The 23,383-nt window shown below is 42.7% G+C and overlaps 1 protein-coding gene across 16 annotated transcripts in view; it reads right to left on the bottom strand.

Annotated features, from left to right (window-relative positions):
* Positions 1-3,625: 3,625 nt before the first annotated feature.
* The window catches only part of auts2a (activator of transcription and developmental regulator AUTS2 a), a 310,505-nt gene continuing 290,747 nt past the window's right edge, over positions 3,626-23,383 (bottom strand). For 6 of the 16 annotated variants that reach the window (XM_026328454.1, XM_026328443.1, XM_026328444.2 and 3 more), the window contains 13 exons: positions 15,523-16,063; positions 14,128-14,414; positions 11,717-11,955; positions 10,637-10,681; positions 9,355-9,450; positions 9,182-9,253; positions 8,964-8,993; positions 8,027-8,098; positions 7,562-7,703; positions 6,849-6,929; positions 6,665-6,748; positions 6,157-6,409; positions 3,626-5,867 (listed from right to left, as the gene is read on the bottom strand). In XM_026328454.1, coding sequence (XP_026184239.1) covers positions 4,628-5,867; positions 6,157-6,409; positions 6,665-6,748; positions 6,849-6,929; positions 7,562-7,703; positions 8,027-8,098; positions 8,964-8,993; positions 9,182-9,253; positions 9,355-9,450; positions 10,637-10,681; positions 11,717-11,955; positions 14,128-14,414; positions 15,523-16,063 — 3,182 coding nt within the window. In that variant the 3' untranslated portion in view covers positions 3,626-4,627. The remainder of the gene's footprint in view (positions 5,868-6,156; positions 6,410-6,664; positions 6,749-6,848; positions 6,930-7,561; positions 7,704-8,026; positions 8,099-8,963; positions 8,994-9,181; positions 9,254-9,354; positions 9,451-10,636; positions 10,682-11,716; positions 11,956-14,127; positions 14,415-15,522; positions 16,064-23,383) is intronic. The other 10 variants (XM_026328455.1, XM_026328447.1, XM_026328456.1 and 7 more) reach the window with 9 other exon arrangements.

Consider the following 23,383-nt stretch of genomic DNA (forward strand, 5'->3'; position numbering starts at 1 on the left):
CATGCCACCATACCACTCTTCCAGTTTGACAGCATGTGTGACAGTGTCTATTTCAGTCAAGCACATGCTGCTGTTCAGAGGACAACTCACTCAGCAAACTGGTTCTCCCAGCTGATGTCAGATGCAATGACAGGCCACAGTTAACTACCTGCTGCACTGTGTCCCTCTACTGAAACTCTCTTGGAAGCTCCTTTTACCTCAACTTAGATTGTGATGTGTACACTAATGCCACCTTGTGTTCAATAGCCATAATTACATGACTAGGGTGATGATGGATGTTCAGGAGTGAAAATAAATGAGGCCATAAATCAGGAGTCTTACAGTGGAGGGCTGCAGCCTTTGATTGCTTCATGTTTTACATGATGAAAGTCAAATCATTATATTCAAATTTTGCCTGGTTAATTTTGGAGACTACATACAGTTTAATTTATACACTAAACATGAATGTTGTTTTTAGCAAGCATCTCTTATTCCATGTACACCACATCTGGATAACATTGAACGTGTAAACGGTTAAACACTTAAAAACAGTGTGCCTAAAATGTCAGCGAAATATCAAAATGAAGCAGTGGAGAAATGATGACTCGGTCAGTGCACAGAAAAGGGAGTGCAAGTGCCAAGGTCATTCATTTTGGTAATTTAGTAAAAAGGCCAAATTTAATTCCTTTACAACTCAGTTGTGAATTTTTATATTCAACTTTACCGGCTGCAAATTGAATAACCTTGGCTGTTTTGGATCGTTGGCTGGAAAAGAATTTAAAATGACTTTGGGCTCTGGGAAGATGTGATAAGCAGTTTTACCTTCATCAGTCAAGCTTTTGTGTTTATAGTTAGTTAGATTAAAATATCCTGATCAAGATAGTAACCAGTTACAGCTGAAGACAGACCACTTAATCATGACTGAGTAGCAAATAACAAACCCAACACAACCCAACACCTACCTACAACCTTGAAAACAGCAGCCACACAGCCAGCCTGATTTTGGAATTACAAGAGGTTGGTTATTTGATTAAATTGTTAATTGAGAAAAAAGTCAGGTTAAATCAGCAACTAAAACAATCAAATTCAACAATTTGAGTTTCTCAGATCATCTCAGTCAATATGTTGTCCACAGAGGAAAAGATTCATCACACTGATCTGTGAAACAGAAGAGGCTGACTGATGTTAATGTGCTTTGCCTCATCATTCCTTTCTGTTGTTTGATAAGTAATTTGCATCCCATTTTCCCTGATCATCATATAACTAGATTACAACAACACTAAATCTGGCTGTAGCAAATCTGGCTAGTGGAAAAATAAATTTTGTATGCAAACCCCACTCTCCAACATAATCAAAAATCACATGTGTCTTCCTCTATAAGCAGTTAATGACTGGGATTGTATTTTCTGTGTCCTCATGTTTGTCCTTCAGAGCACTGGGCCTGTCCCACCCACTCTGCTCTTTGGCAGGATGTGACAGATGAGGCATGTTGAGGGGATAAGCTGAGATTTAAAAACCTTGCAGAAGAGGCTTTAAGTCAGATACTGTCCAGTGGAAGAAAGTTTTCTAAAAGCAATTTATTGTTACTACTTTGGCAGTTTAGGATTTTGTTTCTGAGTACCTATAGGATCTTCCAGAAATAGCTGATATAACCAGCCAGCAGATGAAAGAGCACAGTAGCGGCGATGTAGAGTTTGGAAGTGCAGTTCATGACAGCATACCTCCACCTGTTGTACATAATTACCAAACTGCTGGGCTGAAGGAGTTAATTTTGGCTTGGTCAGAAACATTTTTAATAAAGTTGAGTTGACTGTTTGAATAATTGTAGAAAAGTAATCTGCAAATGTAAATTGAATTTTTTACATCTTACATATCAAAATGTGCTTCATTTCTTTGTTTTCTCTCATAGTAAACAGGGTTTTAATCTGTTGGTTAGACATAAATTAATTATATCAGCTTTGTAATTAACATTTTTCCCATTTTCTGACTTTTATAGAGTAAATAATTATTTGAACAAATTATCAGTAGGTTAATCACTAATGAAAAGTAGGGCTGCAACTATTGTCTAATAATTGCCAGTTATCTGTTGATTATAAAGCTAGAAAAATAAAAGCAATATTCAACACATGAAAAACATTACTCTAAAAAGGTGACAAGGAAAGTACAGCTACTAAATACCAGGCGTGCCAGGTGATCTCTCCGGATCAGTTATTCAGTAAAAAATATCAGAACACTGGATTAGACTGTGAAACAAATGCTCATGACAGTGATAATTAGACAGGTAATTAGTGATAATTCTTTTGTGCAACCAACAGTCTAAAATTTACACTGATAAAAACAGAGAAATGCAGCAAATCCTCAATCCAAGAAGCTTAAACCAGACAACTGGAATTTTTGGTAGAAAATGACTTAAATGGATCTTATAGAAACGTAAGACATTTGATTGATTTACTTATTAGTGAGCTAATTGTTGCACCTCTAATGAAATAATTGTTGGTTGCGGGCCAAGGGGAGATTGCGTCATCTTCACCTTTAGACTTGGTTACTTAGTTTGTGCCTTTGTGCAATAATTTTGCATTTGCGGCAGTTTAGCTCCCTCTCTTGGTCAAAAGCCAGAACTACCACATGCTCACCCTCTTTGTTTCTTTAAAGCACTTTATTACTGCAGGTCCAAAAAGATGTGTTTGTCCCAAAAGATGGAGGTATTATGTGGCAGGAGAAAATGCAGGCAACGCACATTTCCCATCACTAATGCATCAAGTTAAACACCAATCAGAGTATGGTGCATGAGTGCTGTGGTTATTCAGTATAATGGAAATGTCAATAACTCCATCCTCTGAATACAGAACTGTGTTATGATTTAGTAGTGAAGGCTTCTGATGTTTAAAGCACTGTTAGTTATTGGACCAAGCACATCTTTCCAAGTAGCTGATGTGATGCATGATGTTTCTGCACATTAGATAGTTTTCATGCACTATCCTGGTAATTCAGTACCAACTGGTACAGAAGAGTGAGATTCTAGAAATCTTTCATCTTGTGGCTTTTGCCGTGATCGATTCAAGGGGCAAAGTCTTTATAACTACTTTGTAACTACAGATTCAACAGCACTTACAAAAAACATATGAGCAGTTCATCCTCCATTGGAGTCTAATATGGAAAGTCATTAAGTGTGTGAGTGTCAAAAAGAAACACAGCTTGTTTCCCTAGGTCAGTGCATGAAGGCGGAGGACTAAATGCCCAAAGACAGGACTAGTACACATTTTTTAATAACATGGCACAATTTACATAACACAAGTTTAAATGAGGAGCATGCTGAAGATTCAGTTGCTTCTTCTTTTCTCATTTTTGTACATGATCTAGAAAGACTTAACCCCCACCACCCCCACACCCCACCCCAACCTCCCCCTGTACATGGTAAACAGCAAAAAGTTTTCATTTAACAATCTTTTTGAAATATGCATTGACTAACCACTATGGCTCTGGGGGACATTTTTATGTTGGATTAAAAAACACTGCACAACATGATATCACAGAGTTTGAAGCGCACAACTAAACCTTCAGTGGACTACTAAAATAGATCTCTGTTCATTAGAAACAAACTGTCCAGAGTTTAGACTTTAGCTTTTTTGTCTTTTGATTTTGTAGGTACAACAACTCAGGAAATCACTGTAATACACTGTGTAACCAACAGAACCTATTTCCAAAACATTTCCCAAACTTTACACTCCTTCCATAAGGTTAATGTGCTGTCATGGTGTTTTCTGTGCTGCATTCTCCCCAGAACAGGACTGGTGGTTACAGGGTGTGGGTCCTAATACTTGTGCTGCTGGCTTTTAATATTAAAAATTCTTTGAAATGCAATACATCCATTCACCATTTTGAAGATTGTCACCACAATTTCATCATATTTGAGAGTGTGAATCTTAACCACCATATTTGTTTAATTAAACTGCTACGTACAAACGCTGCATGAATCAATTAAAGCTCCTATTGGTCTGCATGGACCCAGTGTGTGTCAAGTCAGAGTTGTGGAGAGAATACAGCTTTTTGTCCTTTACTGGTACACTGTCAGTAGTGGTGTGAAGGCTAGCTTTGAAAGGGAGTCCAGACATTTGTTGCATAGTTGAATATGGGGTTTCTGGTAGTATGCTAATTGGCTGTGTCAACCAAAACAAAGCAAATGCACATTCTGAATCACCTCCTTAATACTCCTCTATTTACATTTGTTTAAAGTAAAGCTTTCAAAACACCCTTTTGCATATTTGTACCATGATTTTTAATCCATAGAGAGCACAGCAACTGTACATGTTATCTACACACTTTGCTGTCCGTCAGTGCTAAGGTACTTGTACATTCCAAAATTGTTCAAATTTACTCCACATCACTTTGCTATACAAGAGAAAGAATGCACACAAAAAGCTGGAGCAAACAGAAAAGAAATCTTAAAAATGTATTTTTTTTTGTTCCATGATTAATGTCTCTTTGTAGTTTTATACAAAAACAATTCATTGTGTGGGCAAGTCTCTGCCCACATAAGTTATTCACAGCTATGTTACAGTCTTGCTTTGCCCGAAGCTAAGTGCTGGGTGTGAGTTCAGGTTTAGTGAGGCACAGGGCTAAAGGGGCACTGAGTCTGCTGTGGCTCAGCTCACCGCGCCTCAATATCTTTGTGAGCCGGTCTGTCTCTGATATCTGTGGCCAGGGGAGTAGTCCGTCTGGGTGAACCGGGCCGAGCACCCAATGTAGGGATGAGCGGGGGTGGGGCACTCAGAGAGGCAGTGGGTGGTGTTTTATTCAGTATACCGTTCTGATGGGCTGTGGCCGCAGCAGCTGCAGCTGCAGCAGCTGAGGGGCTGACCCTGGAGTAGTGCATGCCAGGGAGTCCAGGGGCTATGAGGCCAGGGGCAGGGTGGGGGAGATGTCCATCAAGGGCAGGATGATGCATTGTGGGGTGGAGGCGCCCGTGCTCATAGTCCTCTCTGAGCATGTTAAGGCGGTCACGTTCCTCCATTTGGGCGCGCTCTTGCTCCCTCCTCTGCTCTAGGGCCAGAGGGTGAGCGTGGTCACGATTAAAGTCATGTGGCTCCCGTTCTCTGTAGGAGCGATCGGCCTCATAGAGACGTGGTGCTGCCAGCCGGTGCAGAGGGTCATTCCTTAGCAGCAGGTCCCGAGACAGAGGGTCCCGTCTGTGAATGTCGAGGCCTCTGTAGGGATCTCTCATTGGGTCCCAATGGAAGGCAGGGTAGGGAAATCTGTCAGCTCCTGGGATGGGACTGATACCCATGAAGGGTGCCACCACTCGAGTTCTCTCCAGACTGCTGATGCTGTTGATAGGGTGGACGCCAGCCATGCCCATAGGTACAGGCATTGAGGTGGGGGGGTGGAGGTTTGGTGTGGAGGGTGGCTGTACTGGATGCTCACTTGGCCTCTCTGTGGCTGCGTCCGGCTCCTCCTTCCTCTCCTCCTTTACTTTCACCTCATTGTTCTTTTTCTGGTGCTCGTACGACACATCTACCTTCTTTTCCAGGACCTCCCGACTCAGGCCACCATTGGGGCGTTCTAGGCTGGTCTGCCGGACATAAGGTGACGCTGCTCCTCTGTTGGACACTTTGTCCTCTGATGTTCGACCGTCATGGATCACAGGTGTATCCTTATCGCTGTGCTGGTTGTCTTTGAGCTTGTGGTCGTCTGTGCCACTGTCTTTCCAGGAGTCCGTGTGCTCCCTTTCCCTGTCTTTTGCCTTGCTCTCTTTGTCCCTCTGAGATTCTGCAGAAGCAGGGGGCAGGTGGTTCCTGTGGTGCTCAGGAGGCCGATTATGGCTAAGGAGGCTAATTGGGTTGACAGGGACTGGAGATGGGTGGCTTGGGTGTCGCTTTTCTACAGAGTCCCTAGAAATACAAAAAGCAGTAACCAGATCAGTACCAGTACTTGTAGTCTGCGTGTTTTAGCCTATGGTTTTAATTTGTAATAAAAATGGAAAGATGCTCACAATTATTGTATTACATTACAACATCCATGAACTCAAAAATGTACTCAAACTGCAGTTATCTACTTCTGCTTCCTGAAGAGGTGGGGGGGGGTATATCAAATAGCATTTTAGCTTGAAATGCATATCCCTCATAAACAGAAGTCATTGTAATTCCTTTTGGCAGCTACCTTCTGCTACACTGCACCCACCTGTCTTTGTCGTCTTTACCAACCAATGAGTCCCGTTTGTCAGAGTCTCTGTCCCGCTCGTGCGAGCTGACCGAGGTGCTTCTCTCAGAGTCTCCAGGTTTCAGCCAGGGTGGCGGTGTGGGGAAGGAGGGTGGCGTACGGTGCAGGCGGTTCCATGGCTCCTGGTGGCTGCTATTACTGCTGCTGCTGAAGTGCTGCTGTGCATTTGGGCCATCTTTATGGCCGAACACAGAGTTGGCCGCTGTTAGGGATTCAACACGTGGAAACACACGGCAGGACACAAGTTAAATGCATATCTCAACATATTGTTCTGATGTGTCTGTATTTAAAATTCTACCCAGCTTCTGTTTTTGTTTTAAGTACGTTTAAGTAATAACTTTAATCACTACCTTGGGAACACTGAAAACAGCAAACATGAAAGGATTATTGTAGCTGTAGTGATTGTTATGCAGGAACAGTAAGTAGTAATGTGGTAATCAAATGTATCATTCATGAGCCTGAAACTCACTTAGTGCTGGATTTCCCAGTCCTCCGAAAGCTGATGAACTGAGAGATCCCAGTCCTCCAAATGATGTAGGTCTACTGAAAGGTTCTGGTGAGAGAAGCAATGTGTTACCTTGCATATAATCACATCTTCACTTTTCCTTTTTCACAATGAGACTGAGAAGAACTGAAATGAAGAGTTCTCTTGCCTAGGTGAGATGCTGGGGTGAGGAAGTTTCCAGGATGGTGGGGTGGGTGGCCAAAGGGACCTGCTGATGGGTGTGTAGGACCTGAGGAGGTAGAGACTAAAAGCATTAGGAAGACATCAATAATCCACTTACTAGCAAACTTAAGTCAGCATGAAAAGTATCCCACCTCATTCCTTCCATCCCACCCTTCTCTGGGTCATTAGGGTCAATGATTCACAGTTTGATGGGTGTGTTGATGATGACTGGGTGGGGTTTTATTTTAAAGGAGACAAACATGTACCCTCCCTTGTGCCTGGACATGGTGGGTGGAGTGGGAAGGGTGCCCAGGAGCTTGCATTCTGCAATCTCACCACCAGATGCTGCTAAAACTTTCATACTGTACACACTGTAGCTTTAAATACCTGGAACTCCCCACCAATGAGTTAGGGTAGGTGTCTAAAATAAGTGCGTGCACTAATAAACCTGCATGGATATTGTGCATGAGCACATGCATTCAGAATGAACTGGCAGATGAAGAAAACAACTAAGAGTTTTTTTCATAAGGCAAGGTAATGGTAATAACTTTATTAAACTAAATAAGTCAGTTAGTATTTAGTCCCTGGTTGACTGAAGGGAGATGCTCTACACTAACATTCACACTGGATGGCATTATTGTGATTTCCACATGGTGGAAGAATTCTGTTGGGTTAACTGTACTCAGCAACTGCACTCACCTGCAGCAGAGAAGAGCGTGGCAGGCCGTGCCAGGTCGCTGGGGTGATGGATGGCACCGAAGAGGCTGGGGCCTGGAGGCCGACTCAGGAACTCAGGCTTGAGGCCAAAGTCTAGCTTGTGAGGGTCAACCTGCATCTGCTGCTAGAAGATGCAGACCGACACAGAGACACACATATCAAACCTGTTTACACACTGCTCTAAAAGCATCACTTACACACATTTTAGGGTTTATGTTGATTTTATGTCAAGTATAGTAGGTGACTGCTGCAGCTCAGACCCTCCAGGGATAAGAGAATCCCTCTGACTGCCAGGTTACACACATTTGTAAAGTGCTAAATTTTAATGTAAAGACAGGTATACTCTATATAGAAATAGTATGCAAACTAAAACTGCCGTTATTAATAATTAACTGTGTTAATGCTACATTGGTAAAATGCAGAGAGAGGAGTCAGATGAGTCCTCACCTTTACTTTCTGCTGGTGGTGGTATATCTGCCAGGCAATATGGACATGCATGGCACACCACTTCCCTGGTTTCTGTAAACACAAGACAAAAACATCAGTTTGCATCAACTTTCTGTGAATGGCAGGTACAAGTTAGGAAATAACAGTCTCAAAGACAACTCTGTAGTGAAGTTAGTAGCATTTCACACCAATTAATCATTACTTTCTCTATAAACATTTCACTGTTAACTGAATGTTAACCTGCACATGACAAATAACCCAATCTGAAGATTTTTTTCTGAGAGACGCGGTGTACTCAACTTGGCAATTCATAGGGAGATTGTGGCAGATTGTCATGATATTTCAACATCTAATGCTGTTATTGTTAGTGAACATTTTTAACCCTCACATGATAGATCAACACTGCCATCTTTCTGCCATCTTGAATGGTTTCATTTATTGGCAGGAAAGTGATTTGAAAAAGACAGCAAATACAACACCATTTAATCACATGCAGTAACTTCAGAAAGTATTACAAATCTTATTGTGTTGTGTTTAAATGAATAATATACCATATTTGCCCATCAGTCTACACTCAATAACCAGTAAATGACATGTTGCAAAACATGTTTTTAGGCATTTTTGCAGTTATTAAGGATTCAAAATTGAGATTGCTCATCTACGAAGGTATTCAGCCGTGCTAATGCATTTGCAAAAACATGTTTTTCATTATGATTATGGGTTACTAATTTTAGATTTATGCACAAATTAATTTCACAACACAGTGCAACATGGTAAAGAGGGTGAATGCTTTCTGAAGCTACTCAAGGTCTATTGTTTGAAGGTGGAGAAACTGACAAGCAGTGTATATTTAGCGTTTCATTACATTTTCACACTGTGTTCCAAAGTAAGCTTTGCTGTGGTATAGTACAAGATACTGTAGAGAGTGACCACTCACCCTGAGAATGGGACGAAATGGATCTGTTAGCTACAGGAGGGAGAGAAAGAGTCATTTTGTTAAACTGTTTCTGTGTTTCTAGTTTCTGTGTGTAGCTTTACAGTGACATAATTTGGTGTTGAGAACCTTAATCAGATGACTCAAAGGCTTATGCAACTTACAGTATACAGAGTGCTTAAAGGTTGCTTCTACCATGTGTGCTGTGTATGTGCTCCTACCCTGGGGTCCTTCTGTAGGAATGTGTGTGGGACGGCTCCAGGTCTTGTGGACACATCCAGTGGATTAGAAGTCTAGAGATAAAAACAAGATTCTCTGTAAATACTTCATATTTTCAGTTTGTCTGTCTTCAGCTTTGCTTTTGTGGCTGAATGGTGCTATCTGTGTGTTTTACCTTGGGCTGAAAGGCACCCTGCAGCGAGCTGAAGGGTCCAGTCGGAGGGATAACAGGGGGAAGGCCAGACAGGGCTGGTGGGTAGGAGTGAAAGAGCTGAGGAAGAAAAGAGGGAGAGGAGGTGTGAGGATGTCTGAGGGTCTGCCAGCAAAATGAAGGACAGCTTCATGAGGCAGCAGGGAGCAAACAGATTTTAGTGATGGATGAACCTCAACATTTAATCAGAATGCATGTTTTACAAAATGCAAGGTTTATAAAATATTCACTGCCCATTCCTAATGGATTTAAATAAGGGAAAACATTCCTTTGATCTGAAAACTAGAATGCTGAAATACAGGCAGAGTGCATGTAAACCAAACAAGAGCTCAAGGCTTCCAGAACATGGTTCTGAAGGGAGAGGAATATGTAATCAAGTACTCAGTATAACTGTTCTTGTCAGTCACATAGGCCTAACTGAAAATAGAGACTCTTTTTCATATTTCTGATATTTCATGCTTGCATTGCTTCAATCATAGATGGTTCAACAGGATTATTAAAACTAAACTGTTGCCTTAGAAGCACTTGAGGATATACTGGAAGGTTTAAAATGCAAATTGTGTTTCCATGTGCAATGTGTTTTATGATGTTACTATGTTTTATAGCGAGAGAAAGGCTTCTGGGTATTATTTATACAATAAAACAGCTTGGAAATACTGTGAATCAGAGATGAAGCACTTAAAGACAACTATCAACACTCTACTACATCTATTTGACCTAAGGTTGATCTGAATATAAATATGGTACATGACTTTTCCTGATATTAAAATCATCCTCTTAGCTCTGAGGGAAAGACAAAGAGCATCCAGGTGTATGGAAGCTTCAGCAAACATGGTAGGGGAGTAGGGACCAATGATTAATATAGGTCCTTTTGGTGAGTAATAATGAGCAAGCTGCTTCAGCAGACAAATATAAATGAAGACTAGTAAGTGAGACAAAGATACAGTATTCCTCTGGCAATAGTTTCCTTCATGATGCATCCTGTCTCTTTCTGAATCACTGTAACATGCACACACAATAAATCTTGCGCTCCAAGGCCTAAGCATCCAGCATTGTTACTTTGATCAAAACATTTACTGCAGCCAAAGGGTGGAATGGTAAGCTAAGCTGCCTACAGTATCCATTAAGAAGTGGAAGAGCAATTGCATGGAATACATGACACATGCACACACAGCACACAATCTTGCATGAGCTGGAATGGCACAATGGGCAAGTAACAAACTCCTCTGCAGGCAAGGAAACTCACACTGTGTCTGTAGAAGGGGTCAACTTTTGTTGGATATTTGTCAAACTGTAGGAGAAATGAAACACAGCTAAGTACAAATATGTAGAGAAGACATGATAACCTACACATATACTGTCATAGGGTCGAGACTGGATTGTTTCAGGGTAGTTTCTTGTCAATGCAAAATACATGAAAAAGTATAAAATGATCAACATGATTACAAATTGAGATTATGATTAAACGTTTATGTTGTTAACTGAGGATCGAAGTTCAACCACTTTCCAAGCCAGACTGTTTTTATCCTCCCCTTTCTGTGATCATATGCAGATCTTATAAACCAGTGCAGCCTCATTTAGTCTCCTTTTAGTGTTTGCAGCACAGGCTCAGGGCGAACATTTCCCCAGTCAAGACTAAACACTGCAGCTATAAAGAGCCTTTTTATGGCCTCATTAGCTGTCGGAGGCCTCACCATGCTGCCTTTGAGGTATCATCAGAGCCAAGTGAACTCTCTGTGGGCTTGGCAGTTACTGGTGTGTGTGTGTGTGTGTGTGTGAGTTTTGGGTCCTGCTACCACAGTTCCTGTGGTCTCCCCCAGCAAGCAGCAGGGCTCTTAACACAAGGCATTTGCAAGTAATGAAAACTCCCAAATGGGACCAAATGATGTCATTAAATTCACAATGAATTAGGTGTATTATGTTCCGGAAGCTGGTTCTGAAGTTAACATGCTCTGGGCAAGTTATTGCCAATTTAGAAAATAAGAGTGTTCAAGTTTCGAGTGCTAGACTATGCCAGGGAAAACACTAAAAAAGTTTTCTGGAAAAATAGAGGCATCATTGTGGCATGGACTGACACATATGGTCATCATTGAAGGGCCGCCACAGAAGATAACAGTTCCTTACAGTGTGCTGCACACATGTCAAACTGTGTAAAAGTGTCCACAATGTGAAAACACTTTCAATGCCAGGCCCACCCACTCATCTACACATGTAAAAGTCATTATTAGAAAACAAAAAAAATGCTTGGTGATTTTTTTTTACAAAATCCCTGTTGAGTCCCTCTACCCTCCCCAACCCAACACAGTTGTGTTCTACTTATCCTCACATTTCTGGCAGGGGTACGCACCATGGGCGGTGCTGGGGTGGGCATGATGGCGTGGGGAAAGGGCGTGAAGGTATGCTGGTGGGTGTGCTGGTGGGTGTGTTGGTGCTGATGCTGGTGCTGATGTTGGTGCTGGTGGAACTCGGTGCGCAGGTAAGGTGGTGGGCCCAGCGAGGCGCCACGGTCGGCACTCTGGGAGGCCAGGAAGCGGGTGTTAAGCTCCTGGCGCAGAAGATCTTGTTCTGGAGAAGAAGAAGAAAGAGGGCAGGATTAGGAGGGTTTGTTAATGAGGGGAGGATGGCTGTGAAGAGTACTATTACAGTATGTTTATACAACAGACTCTAAACAGATACAGCCCCAAAGTGGTCTCTCAGGGACCTCCATAGGATAAGAATTTTGCTGTGGTAGATTTTTGCGTGATTACTGCAAGCAACTCTTTTCACCTTCCAAATACTTACCAGCAGAAATATAGTTCCAGCTGTGAGGGTTACTTATTTAGGCTTCTATTCAAAGTTAAGACAAATCTTATTAATTGTGATTGATTTCTATGAGAAAGTGCAGGTGACATGGGCTGAGAGAGAATAACTTGCACATTATACAAGCTAAAGAAGCACAACTTGGTTCACAGATGCCTCATCGGCAGGTACAAAACGGTACCAACAGCGCCACTGTCCGGTAAGATAGCCAAAATGTAGCAGTGTGCAATTAGGCAATCATGATGTCGAGTATTCTGTGGATTGTGTGGATGATGCTGAAGAGACAGATATAGGTAACGTCCTTTTGCACCACTAAAATATTCACCATTTTAATGGCAATTCATTGGGTGTGGCTGAATAAATTCACACTGCCACAAAAAATAAATGTTACATCTAACAATGACTACATTTGGCTCACTGGCACAGGCTGGAATGGGAACAGTGGGGAAAGCATGTGATGTGTTAAAACATGTTATCAATAGCGCCACCATGTGGCTTTCATTCTGTAAAATTTCCTCACTTTCTTAGTCCCACATGCTTACAGCTAAAAGCATTCTTCTACTTATAAATTGCTCAGCTAATTTAATATCCCAGCAGCAGTGGCTGCAAATAAACATTTTCTTTAGAAACATTCTAGTTTTAATTAAACATTAATTCAATTAATTAACTACCCTGCCCTACCCGCCCCAACTGAGCCTGGTTCTGCTGGAGGTTTTTTCTTCTGTTAAAGAGTTTTTCCTCTCCACTGTCACCAAGTGCTTGCTCATGAGGGATTTGTTGGGTTTTTTCTTTTTTGCAAAGTGCCATGAGATGAATGAATTGTGATTTGGCGCTTTACAAATAAAACTGAACTGAATTGAATTGACATTATCACGTACATGACGAGATAAGAAAAAACTGTAATTATACTTGTTATTTATGTGCCTCTACTACAGACCCATTCTAGTTAATATAATTACTGTGAAATTAAAATCTTCCTCATTTTGCTAGGCATTGGGTGTAGCCCAGCAAAGATCCCTGTAGTGACTAACTATGACTATATAAGTATGTCATCACATAGGAAGTTCTTTAAAAGAGAGACAGCAAATGATTATCAGCATGTCATTTTAAATTTAGCCAAGGCTCAGGGTGATTGGAACTGTCTGGACTGCCGGAACTGTCAAATGTCATGATTTGACACGCTACAGCCCCACCGAGACAAAACATATGTTGTTCTAATAACGTCTGCGGAGCCTGGGAACAGCAAATGGATTTCATGTATCACTGCTTTTTCCTATATTCAACAAAATCTGCCTCGATGGTTTACATCTCCAGAGTAATCAGACCGTCCTATTGCACAATCACCCTCGACAATATTTTCTGCATTCATCTCAAGCTTTAGTGGGCTATGGGTGAGGGTGGAATTTTCACTTCATAAAAATTTCATTAGTATCTTTTTAAACAAAATTGAATCCTAACACAGAAACACCATTCCAGGTGACAATGGAAGCTCTGGGAATGTCCCTCAAGGCGATGACCCATCGTCTTCCCACACTGACCCTGACATTTAGCTCAGCAGCACAGCATGAAATGTGCACGGAATCCATAATCGCTTTTGCGCTGTGGGTATTACTAATGTGTAAAGTGTCAATCAATCAGTGCAGCCTGAGCTTGAACTGTCCACACGTCTATAAACACACAAAACTTTGAGCCTGGAGTACATGTGAATAATCTTGGACTCAGTTGCTTGTTTCTTTTAATAATCACCAGAGAAACATTCTGACTGTCCCTCTGTCTCCGTATGCTTTGGAATCATGTGCTGCTCTGTACTTCTCATATGTCCAGACCATCCTGGCAACCTGGCTAAAATAAGAGGTTGCCTTTTGTATTTTTGCCAGCCCTCTGCCCTGCCACTTGGGGGTGATGTGGGGACATTTGCTGACAGCCTGAGTTGTTTACCTGAGTAAGCACTCCCAGCAGCAGGATGTCCGGGTACTGGCAGGGTGCTAGACGTCAGTGGTGGTGGTGGAGGCAAAGCTGCTGGAGGAGCGAACATATTGGGGTGATGTGGATGCGGTGAAGTCTGCAAGGCAGGGGGGAAGCTGTGGGCTGTGCTCTGGTTAGCCGCTAGGGGCAGAGGGAAGGGGGAGGCTGCTGCTTGCGGAGGAGGCGGGTGGTGGGGGAGGTGCAAAGTGGGAGCAGCGGGCCCGTGGGGCTTTGTGCCTGGGGTGCTGCTCCTGCTGCTGCTGGTAAGAGAGAGAGAAAGGGGGAGAAATATGAAAAAGGAGCCAGGTTAAGCCAGCCATGATCAGTCAAAATTAACACTTGTTCCTCCACTTCCCCTCATCTCCATTTCCTCCAGTGTTCAATTCCCAGCTCAGTGTTTTTACACCTCAACTGTCCTCCATTTACAAAAACCTCCCTGCATCTTTCTTGGGCTTCACAGAATCCAAAACAACGTGATCTATGAAAACACCACATTCGCAATACACTGAGATGCATATAAACCACTGCTGGAAAGCATAACAGAATGAGCATCTGTCTTTGAACAGCTTCTGTTAAGGCACTGCCTCCAGAGCCACGCAGTGAACATGTGCATTGGAAATGGGATGAGATGGAGAGACGGTGTGTATGCATGTGTAAGCAAACAGTCTTTTGTAGTGTGTGTGGGTTTTCCCCAAGGGCAGTCACAGAGCCTGCATCTCACAGCTCTACACACTAAGCCTAAAAGCTCATTTGCAGCGCTCTGTCTTTGCTGCAGGCCCCAGCCATGATTATTCAGAGTGGGTGCCAGGGTGTATTGCCACTCTGGCAGACTGATAGAGCTGGCACAGCGAGGTGGAAGCAAGGCAAAGTCCTAAGAATCTACAAGTCAGAGCTGTCATTGGAATTGAGTGGGTTTTGAAGGAGCCATCCTGATTAATGGAGGGAGCCTGATAGGCCTCAGTACTTCTCAACAGATACAGGGCACAACAGACTAAATGCAGCCTTGCACATAGGTTCTAATTGTGTTATTTTTAGTCATATGAAAAATGACTGTGAAGATGGCGTTTTTGATCGTAGAAGGAAAGGCTTCTTTACATTTTAAACAGCTCTCTGAAAAACTCAATCATCCAGAAAGAATATCAAAATTACAAGCCAACTGTTAATAATGAACACTATTGTTTGGCTCAGGACTGGTAGAATCTTACATACTGATTGTGCATACTTGTGTGCTAGTATTTCTTAAATAAATATGATTGCTTTGATCTGCAATGCATCCAATTTTCTGCATCAGTGTACATGGGGACATGGGAGAGGTGACTGCTTCTAAGCAAGCCGGTCTATGTAAGGTGGTCTGATATTAAGCCTTACCTGTGACCGTTGAGGTTGAGGCTGTTGTAGGCAGAAAGGGGCCGGGGGTGGCAGCGCGATGGGGGCCGATGGGGCCCTGCTTGACTTGGATGCTGTTGGTGAGGGTGGTGGGTTGGGAGGGCAGGTGAGGGCGGATGTGGGTGAAGGCTGGGTGTCGGTGGTGGTCGTGGGTGGGATGGCAGTTCAGGCTGGTGCTGGGACCGGGGAGGGGGGGGAGGTGAGGGCTCTTGGCCCTGAGCGAGAGGCAGGGCTGCGGGTGTCTGAGGCCTGGTGGGAGCCTCTGAACGTGCAGGCAGGTGGGTTGAGGCTGGAGCCTGGGAAGGGCCGTTTGTCTGGGTCCAATGAGGGGACAAGGGCTGGGGAACAGACAACTGGGGTTGGGGCAGGGGGCTGGGGGTGCTGGATGTAGGGGGTTGGGTGTCCCTGCAGCTCTCTTGGCTCCTCTCTTGACTGCGCTCTAGGCCTGACACCTTGAAGACGCCTGGGCCGTGAGGCTCCTGGCTGCCATTGGTAGAGAGCACATCATTGCCAAAATGTGGGACTGCAAAACACAGATAAGAGGTTAATAAGTCATGAGTCATACTAAGCCAATAATAATTCTTAATTTCCAAGCTTCTGGTTCATTTGAACAAAAATGTTGAAAACAGTTGGAATAAATTCATTTTTACTGATATACTGGTGAGTGTCTTGAACACACAGTTTTAACAGATTAGTACATGCTGAAAATCAAAACACTCACTAACCAACTTTAGTGTGACACTTATGTTTTCCCTATTCATCCACCTCATGCTGACTCACCCCCCCCCCAGGGTTTGCATTTCTAAGCTTTTACCATTTTAGTCTGTGTGGAAAAACTACTGTTGTTTTGCTTGTTTGGGCTACATACATTTGTATCATATACAATGTTAATTTTAAAGGTTCCTTTTGTTTTTTCCATGACACACGACAAACTAAAGCTGGACTGTGCAGTATGCAGGCACATATGCATAGTTGACAGTGTTCTTTACCATGTGCTAACTAGCTCGAGAACGACTGTCAGCACTTTTGAAAAGACACTGATGATAACAACACTGCATTCATTAATTCACTTTAGCATGTAGGATGAATAATGGCTCTGCCAATTCGCTTGCTCTCTGACAAGGTGAGCCTTCATTCTCTGGACCTTCAGTCACAGCTGAAAACCAGCATTTAGCTGCCATTAGTGGCTGTGGCTGAACTTCATTGTGTCCAAACTGTGAATGAATCCAATGCAAGAATAATAAATGCTGTACAAAGTCACATAGAACAATAGCTAATAAGCTCTGCCCAGGGTATCTGCAGAGATCTTTTCCGACAGAACGAGGTGCTGAGAAACCACCAGTCAGCTTGGCTGCTTCAGGATCAGAGAGGCTCATGGGGAAAGACAATGCATACATAAACAGTAATTAAGTCTTCCTAGGCCTCAGGGAGGTTTAGGGCTGTGAGTAAGTGTTCCTCCCCACCCGTAGTGAAGCTAGCTAAACCCTTACCTGCCAAAGAGGTGTAGATTGGACCCAATTTCCCTGGGTGGGGACAGTATCGTGCACTGCAGAACTGCAGCCTGTCACAGTGGGATTTCATCTCACAGATACACTACTCCCTCTATAGCCAACTCCACTGGGAACAAGCTGCGCTAAAAGGGTTCTACGTGAAACTCCTTCCATTAGCATTACAATACTAAGTGGGGTGCATGTGCTATCATAGTTACGGGTCAGAGAAGGTCATTGGTAGTGCAAGATCAAAATATATGTCTACAGTAACAGCTATTGACTCCTCTGTGTGGGGGAACCTGCTAAGACATCTGCCAGCTTGTCAGGAGACAAAAGGCGTGATTTGTCAAGTTGAATTATAACTGTAACAGTGTTAGGGCAAGCACAGATGAACCCCCCGCACAGATGAACCCCCGTCAGTCTGCAAAGCTAACTAACCCTGACATACAAACCATATTAGCACTTTGACACAAAATACATCCTTGTTCATAGAAAGCCAAGCAACCCTTACGTCATTCCCCATCTCCCCCATGCCTGTCAATCTTCTGAACTTACGAATGCTATTATCGGTGAGGAAAGACTGCTGCTGACAAACAACTTCACAGCAGCAGACGGGGAAAGGAGAAATTCCCAATTCTCAAGCCTCCCGCTGCACCCCTGAGTCCCGGAGGTCCACAACTTGTTTTGAGAATGTGCTAACATGCTAAAAAGAAGGTGTCTATTCTGGTCATAATGAAGACTCCAGGGCCAGGCAGAGCAGGAAAGAAAGAAGAGGAGTATACGCCAGCTTCCCTCCCACAAGGGTTCATTTATCAGTCTTCTTCATCCCTGGAAACAAGTGTAATTCCCACTTGGGATATTCAAAATGTGGAGCCCTGCTGTTTCTCAATGTTTCAGTAGCATTGTGGTTTCTAACTAGCACATGGTGCTTGGTGGAGCGTTAGAGTAGAGAATGAGGCCTGTGGGTAAGTGAGTTAGTCATAAAGGCAAAAGCTACATACATGCTGGATTAAAGAGGTGAATGGGGTACAGAAGGGCTTTGTGAGGGTCAGCCGAGTGTGTGTATATATCTGTGTGTGTGTGCAGAAAAGCCAATTATGAAGGCTGGATGTCAGGGGACTGCCAAGGGGCTTAGGAGGATAACTCATTATCCCAGGGTGAGCCATCTCCTACTGTTCACAGTGCATTAGCAGCACACACCACCACTCCCGATTTGTATCTCCCTACATGGTTAAAGCTACACCACAGCATGTAATCATTAAACAGGCTCCAACTTTGATCTGACTGGACTGAACTAAATCTAATGTGATAAGATGAAAATAAAACACAGCATGATGGATGTGGATGAAAAAAAAAAAAACTTTGCCCTTAAAAATGTTATTCAAATGAGCTGTCACATAAATACCAGTTCATTTGTATGCTGGTGTCATCTCCGCTTCCTTAACTGTCCTGCACTTGACCACAGCTCATTAGGGCCACACAACTGTATTTATTGTTGGCATTTTTAATGTGCATGCTCATATCGCAGAGCCTGTATTCTAAGCAGGCCTCTATATCATTATAGGCAAGGTATTTGGATTAACAAATGGTGTTATGAGGGAGCGATACCACGGTCTGGCAAAGTGAAATGAAACATTAAGTAGTTTCATATGTTGTTAGGTCATTACTTCAGGGAAGTTGTTTAGTATATTATATTTCAGGGTTGTCAACAGACACATCCTGGCCCCAAGTAAAATGACAAGCACCAATAACATAATCTGTTAATGGAACAACTGGAAGGTCAGAATCTGTCATCTTTAAATTGTGCCCAACTCCAAGCAAATACTTTTTGCTAATCTCTCTCTCTCTCTAAATATATATGAGTGTGGGTTGATGTGACAGCATACACCTGGGCCTGGAGATACCCTGAGCCAGACACACCGATGGACCCTTCAGCCTCTGTGACATCCCAAGCTTCTGTCTCTTGCCGTCACACCCTCTGTCCTTTAACTCCTCAAAATAGCACCTCAACACATTCTAAACTCTCAGATTCATTTATGAGATTTCATCCAGGGGTCACATAGCTCCAATCATGGAATACAACAACCTAACACATAGCAGCAGCCACAAGACAACCGAGTGACAGTTATGCACTGAGCAGAAGTGAAATGAGGTGAGGGTTGAACCTGACACACTAATCCAGCTCACAGATTCTTTATTTCCTGTAACTTGGCTCTGTTTTCACATTCTCTATTATAATACCCCATTACATGTTACACCCTGCAATCAGCATGTATGTACTATGTTTTAAAGTAAAACAAAGTAACTTGTTTTATTAAAGAATAATTGCCAAGGAATAAAAATAACTTTTGCATGCCAAATCCTACTTTCTAAAATGGTTTTGTGCAACCACATTTGAGATTTCTTGGCTGAGTAGGTGGTAGTAGTGAGTCAATTCACTTTTAGTCCATTTTTAGTTTAAATATACTCCAAAATGCATCACGATGTGGAAAGGTGTGACAGGTTTCTGTGACCCTTCATTTAACAGTCTGGCAGTGGTGCAGACATTCCCTCTAAAGGCTTTGCACACCTTTCTACAACCAGTTAGACCTTGTAGACTGTCAATGTGTGAACAAAGGGCATATATATATATATATATACAGGTGCATCTTAATAAATTACATTATTTATTTATTTATTTATGGTGATTGAAAAATGATTTAGGGTAATTTCCTTACAAATATTTACCATGCCTGTGACCTTAGTTCTATTAAAGACCCCACAGTAACATAGATAGTAACAGAAGGATACCCCTGCACATCTCTATTTACAACAACTGGACCACCACAAAGAGAAATGGTTTTATGACTGTGCTGGAAACTACAAGGCTGTGACAGCTGTTGACAGCATCTAGGAAACAGGTGGTAACAGGGTGGGAGGAGCAGTTCTGGAGGGAGGACAGCATGCTCTGCATTATGGACTTAGGGGAACCAAATGATGCAATGGCAAGTAACCTCTGGGTGCTGACTGTCCTGTAACAGTGTTATGCTGCATTACTAATATCATCTAATGGGACTGCAGAGTCACAAGTGCAACCAAGATACTGTCAGTGAATTTTCCAAAATTGTAGTTTCTTCTTGACAGCTTTTAGTAAGAAGGCTCAGCCTGGGCATACTGCTGATGTTTAGCAGGTCTATTGTTTACCATGATCTCTTTGTATTCTACAAAATTAAAACATTAAACTGATGATAGCTTAGAACAAACCAACTAGTCTGGCAATGTTCCTGTATCTTTACAGCTAAACACAGGAATATACAGCAGAAAATGTTCTAATGATGCAGCATTTTATCACACCTATTATTATTGTGGTTACTGTTATTTTGCTATTTTTTACTAAAAATCCAGAAGCCGCACCTTTGCAGCATTTATCTTCTTGTGATTAAAAACCTAGCGCTGTCTGTCCGTGGCCCCTGCAGTTTCTTCTCGTAGCACTTTGTTTTCAGTGTTTTTTCACTGACTTTGTTTGCTTTGTAAGTGACTTAAAAGCATCTTCCAAAAGACAATTTAAAGTGTAACTCCTTTTCTCCATCTAAATGCTATTCTCCCACTCTGTGTTGTGCCAATAAGCAGAACCACACCCAGACCTTTCCCAGATCACACTAGTCTTCCAGTGTCAGAAGATCATCATAAGAACCAGATTCATTTAGTCTAGAGACATTTTTCACTAGTGTGGGCTGGTGAACCTGGATTCACAGCGGGTAAACAACGGTAGTGTTGCTGGGAAGGGGCAATGTTTTTTTGAACTTCACTTTATCTTTTTCTTCTGCACATATCATCTTACTTCTTCTCCTCAGAAAACTAAATAGAGGGAGAAAGACTCTTTACCCAAGTTGAATCAATTAAAGTGCATGTTGTGCTGAATCAAGATTCGAGGCCTTTGAAGAAAATTCCATCCTGCAATGGTATGTCTCAATAAACATTAATTACAATCAGGGTCTCTCTCTCTCTTCTGCGGGCTGGATGATCTTAAAGATATTCACAGTCTCCAGTTATGTAGAATGTTTTAAGACAATTTTTGCCTCAGGCCTGAGTCTGGAAGACATTTAGTCAATGCAAAAAAAAAAAGAAAAAAGAAAAAGAAAAGAAAAACACTGCACACTCTACGTATTTTGCTGGACAACAGAATTAGAGTTGTAATTGAGCAGCAAGAGTTGGCAGTGGTCTGACCTCAGCAATGGTTTAGACTGCATATGTTCCCAAAGAGCTCCTTTGTGAGGGACCAGGCTCTGTTTATTTGTTCTTAATGAAGCCTGCAGTTGCATTAATGGCAGACATCTTCAACAGATCTCCCACTCACACAGCAGAGAACAATAAACAGCAAACGGCTAGTTTCTGTCCAAGCTTTCTCTCACCCACCTCTTTGCTTGAACATGTTCATAAAAGTCACAGCTTCAGCTTTGAGATCCGCCAAGCCAATATACAAGTCTTTCCTTTTTCTCTCTATTTGGACTACAGTTTAAAGCAGTCCAACAAATACTACTGTCAGTCAATCTCAGCAGAATACTCTGGAGTTCATATTAGTGGAAGAGCTCAACTTCCATGTCAGTTTAATTGGAAGATGCCTCAAAATCCCTGATGTTCTCATACCCCTCTCTGGTGCCAAAAGTAGCAACGGTCTGTGTTCCCGAGTCCACATGATTCACACATCAGCCACAACATTAAAACAACAGCAGGCAGGTGAAGGGAAACACTTACTATCTACGTATTATTTCTGACAACAAAATCAGCGTACTGCTGATGGGTGGAATACATTAGACAGCAAGTGAATGAGCAGTCAGTTCATATAGTTGATGAGTTGGAAGCAGGAAAAAAACCAGCAGCATGAGGATCTGAGCAACTGTGACAAGGCATCTTGCATCATGCATATCTACAATTGGCACACTAGTGTCAGAACTAGATTTTGGAGCAATGGAAGAAGGTGGCATGGTCTCATGAATCATGTTTTCTTTTACAGCCCGTAGATGGGCGGGTGCATCTGTGTCGTCTACCCAGGGAAGATGAAGCCCTCTGAGAAGAAGGCACACTGGTGGAGGCAGGGTGATGCTCTGGGCAGCGTTCTGCTGAGAAACCTTCTGGTTCTGGCAATCATGCATATGTTACTTTGACATGTTTAAGATACCTAAACATTTCTGCACACCAAGTACAGGTTTTCACAACAGCTATGTTCCCCGATGACAGTGGCCTGTTTCACTGGGCTAATGCATCCAGCCTCACTAGTTTCAAGGTGTTGCCTTGGTCTCCAGAATCACCAGATCTTATCCCAGTTGTGCATCTGTAGGATATGCTGGTAATACAAGCTGGAGAAACTGATCTCATAGCTAAAGCCTCCAGAGAATCTCTTGTCGATTAGCTCCTTATCCTTTCCTTCTTTAACTCTGAAGACCTTAATAGCATTAGCTGTTCTAATAGTAGTAACACCACCCTTGTCTCCAGAGCATCAGAGCAACTCACAGCAAAAAGTTCACAGCAGATAAGCATGCATGTTGGACAGGCCCCAGATGGGGGCTCAGAGGGCTGGGGGCTGACAATGATTGATGTTCCCCTGCTGGCCCTCCTAGATTCTCACTCATGTCAGCAACTCTCTAGTGCAGGGACAGGTGTTAGGTTACACAGCCGCCATGTGGAGGGTCTTGGACTAGAGCTGTTTTGTGAGTGGGTGCCATGGGTGGCTGGTTAAGATGAGCAGGAAGCTAAACAGAAGTATAGGTAGGGGGAGGGGTGTTATGTCAGTAGGCAAATGATTCTGGCTGTGAAAGCGTGACGAGTGGTCTTCAAGTGAGAATTTCACAGTGTGCTGGTATCATTGCACAGTAACATAACTGCTGCTTTAACAAGCAATCATTAAGCAAAAGGCCAAAAGCAGGTGCATGTTGGGGGAAAGTTGTTAAGCTGCCATTCTTAACGTATGTTATAATCGTCATAATCGTATTATGACTTATGACTTAGAGCATGTAAATATAAACAGTATGTGTATATGCATGATGTCATGGTGCATGGTGTCTGTGGTTAACCAATACATAAACTCATGACTCCTCTTCTAAGACAGACTGTCTGTGACTGTGATCCCCTGTGAAATGGTAGCAATCTGGGGTAATTGGGTTTGTTAAGCCACTGAATGTTTTGAGCTCTTTTGACAGATGCAAGGCCATAGGAGAGTGACTGCCAGACTACAGAGAGCAAGCACTTACACATGTTTATGGTGTGACAGAGTGCAGATGGAAGAGAGAAACACAAGAGTGATAGAAGGGGAAGAAGTGTGCTCTGTCCTGTTGCCTGCCTTCGCTAATATACATTTAATATAATATGCATCATTC

Source organism: Mastacembelus armatus, chromosome 14, assembly GCF_900324485.2.
Source record: "Mastacembelus armatus chromosome 14, fMasArm1.2, whole genome shotgun sequence".
Classification (NCBI taxonomy): Eukaryota; Metazoa; Chordata; class Actinopteri; order Synbranchiformes; family Mastacembelidae; genus Mastacembelus; species Mastacembelus armatus.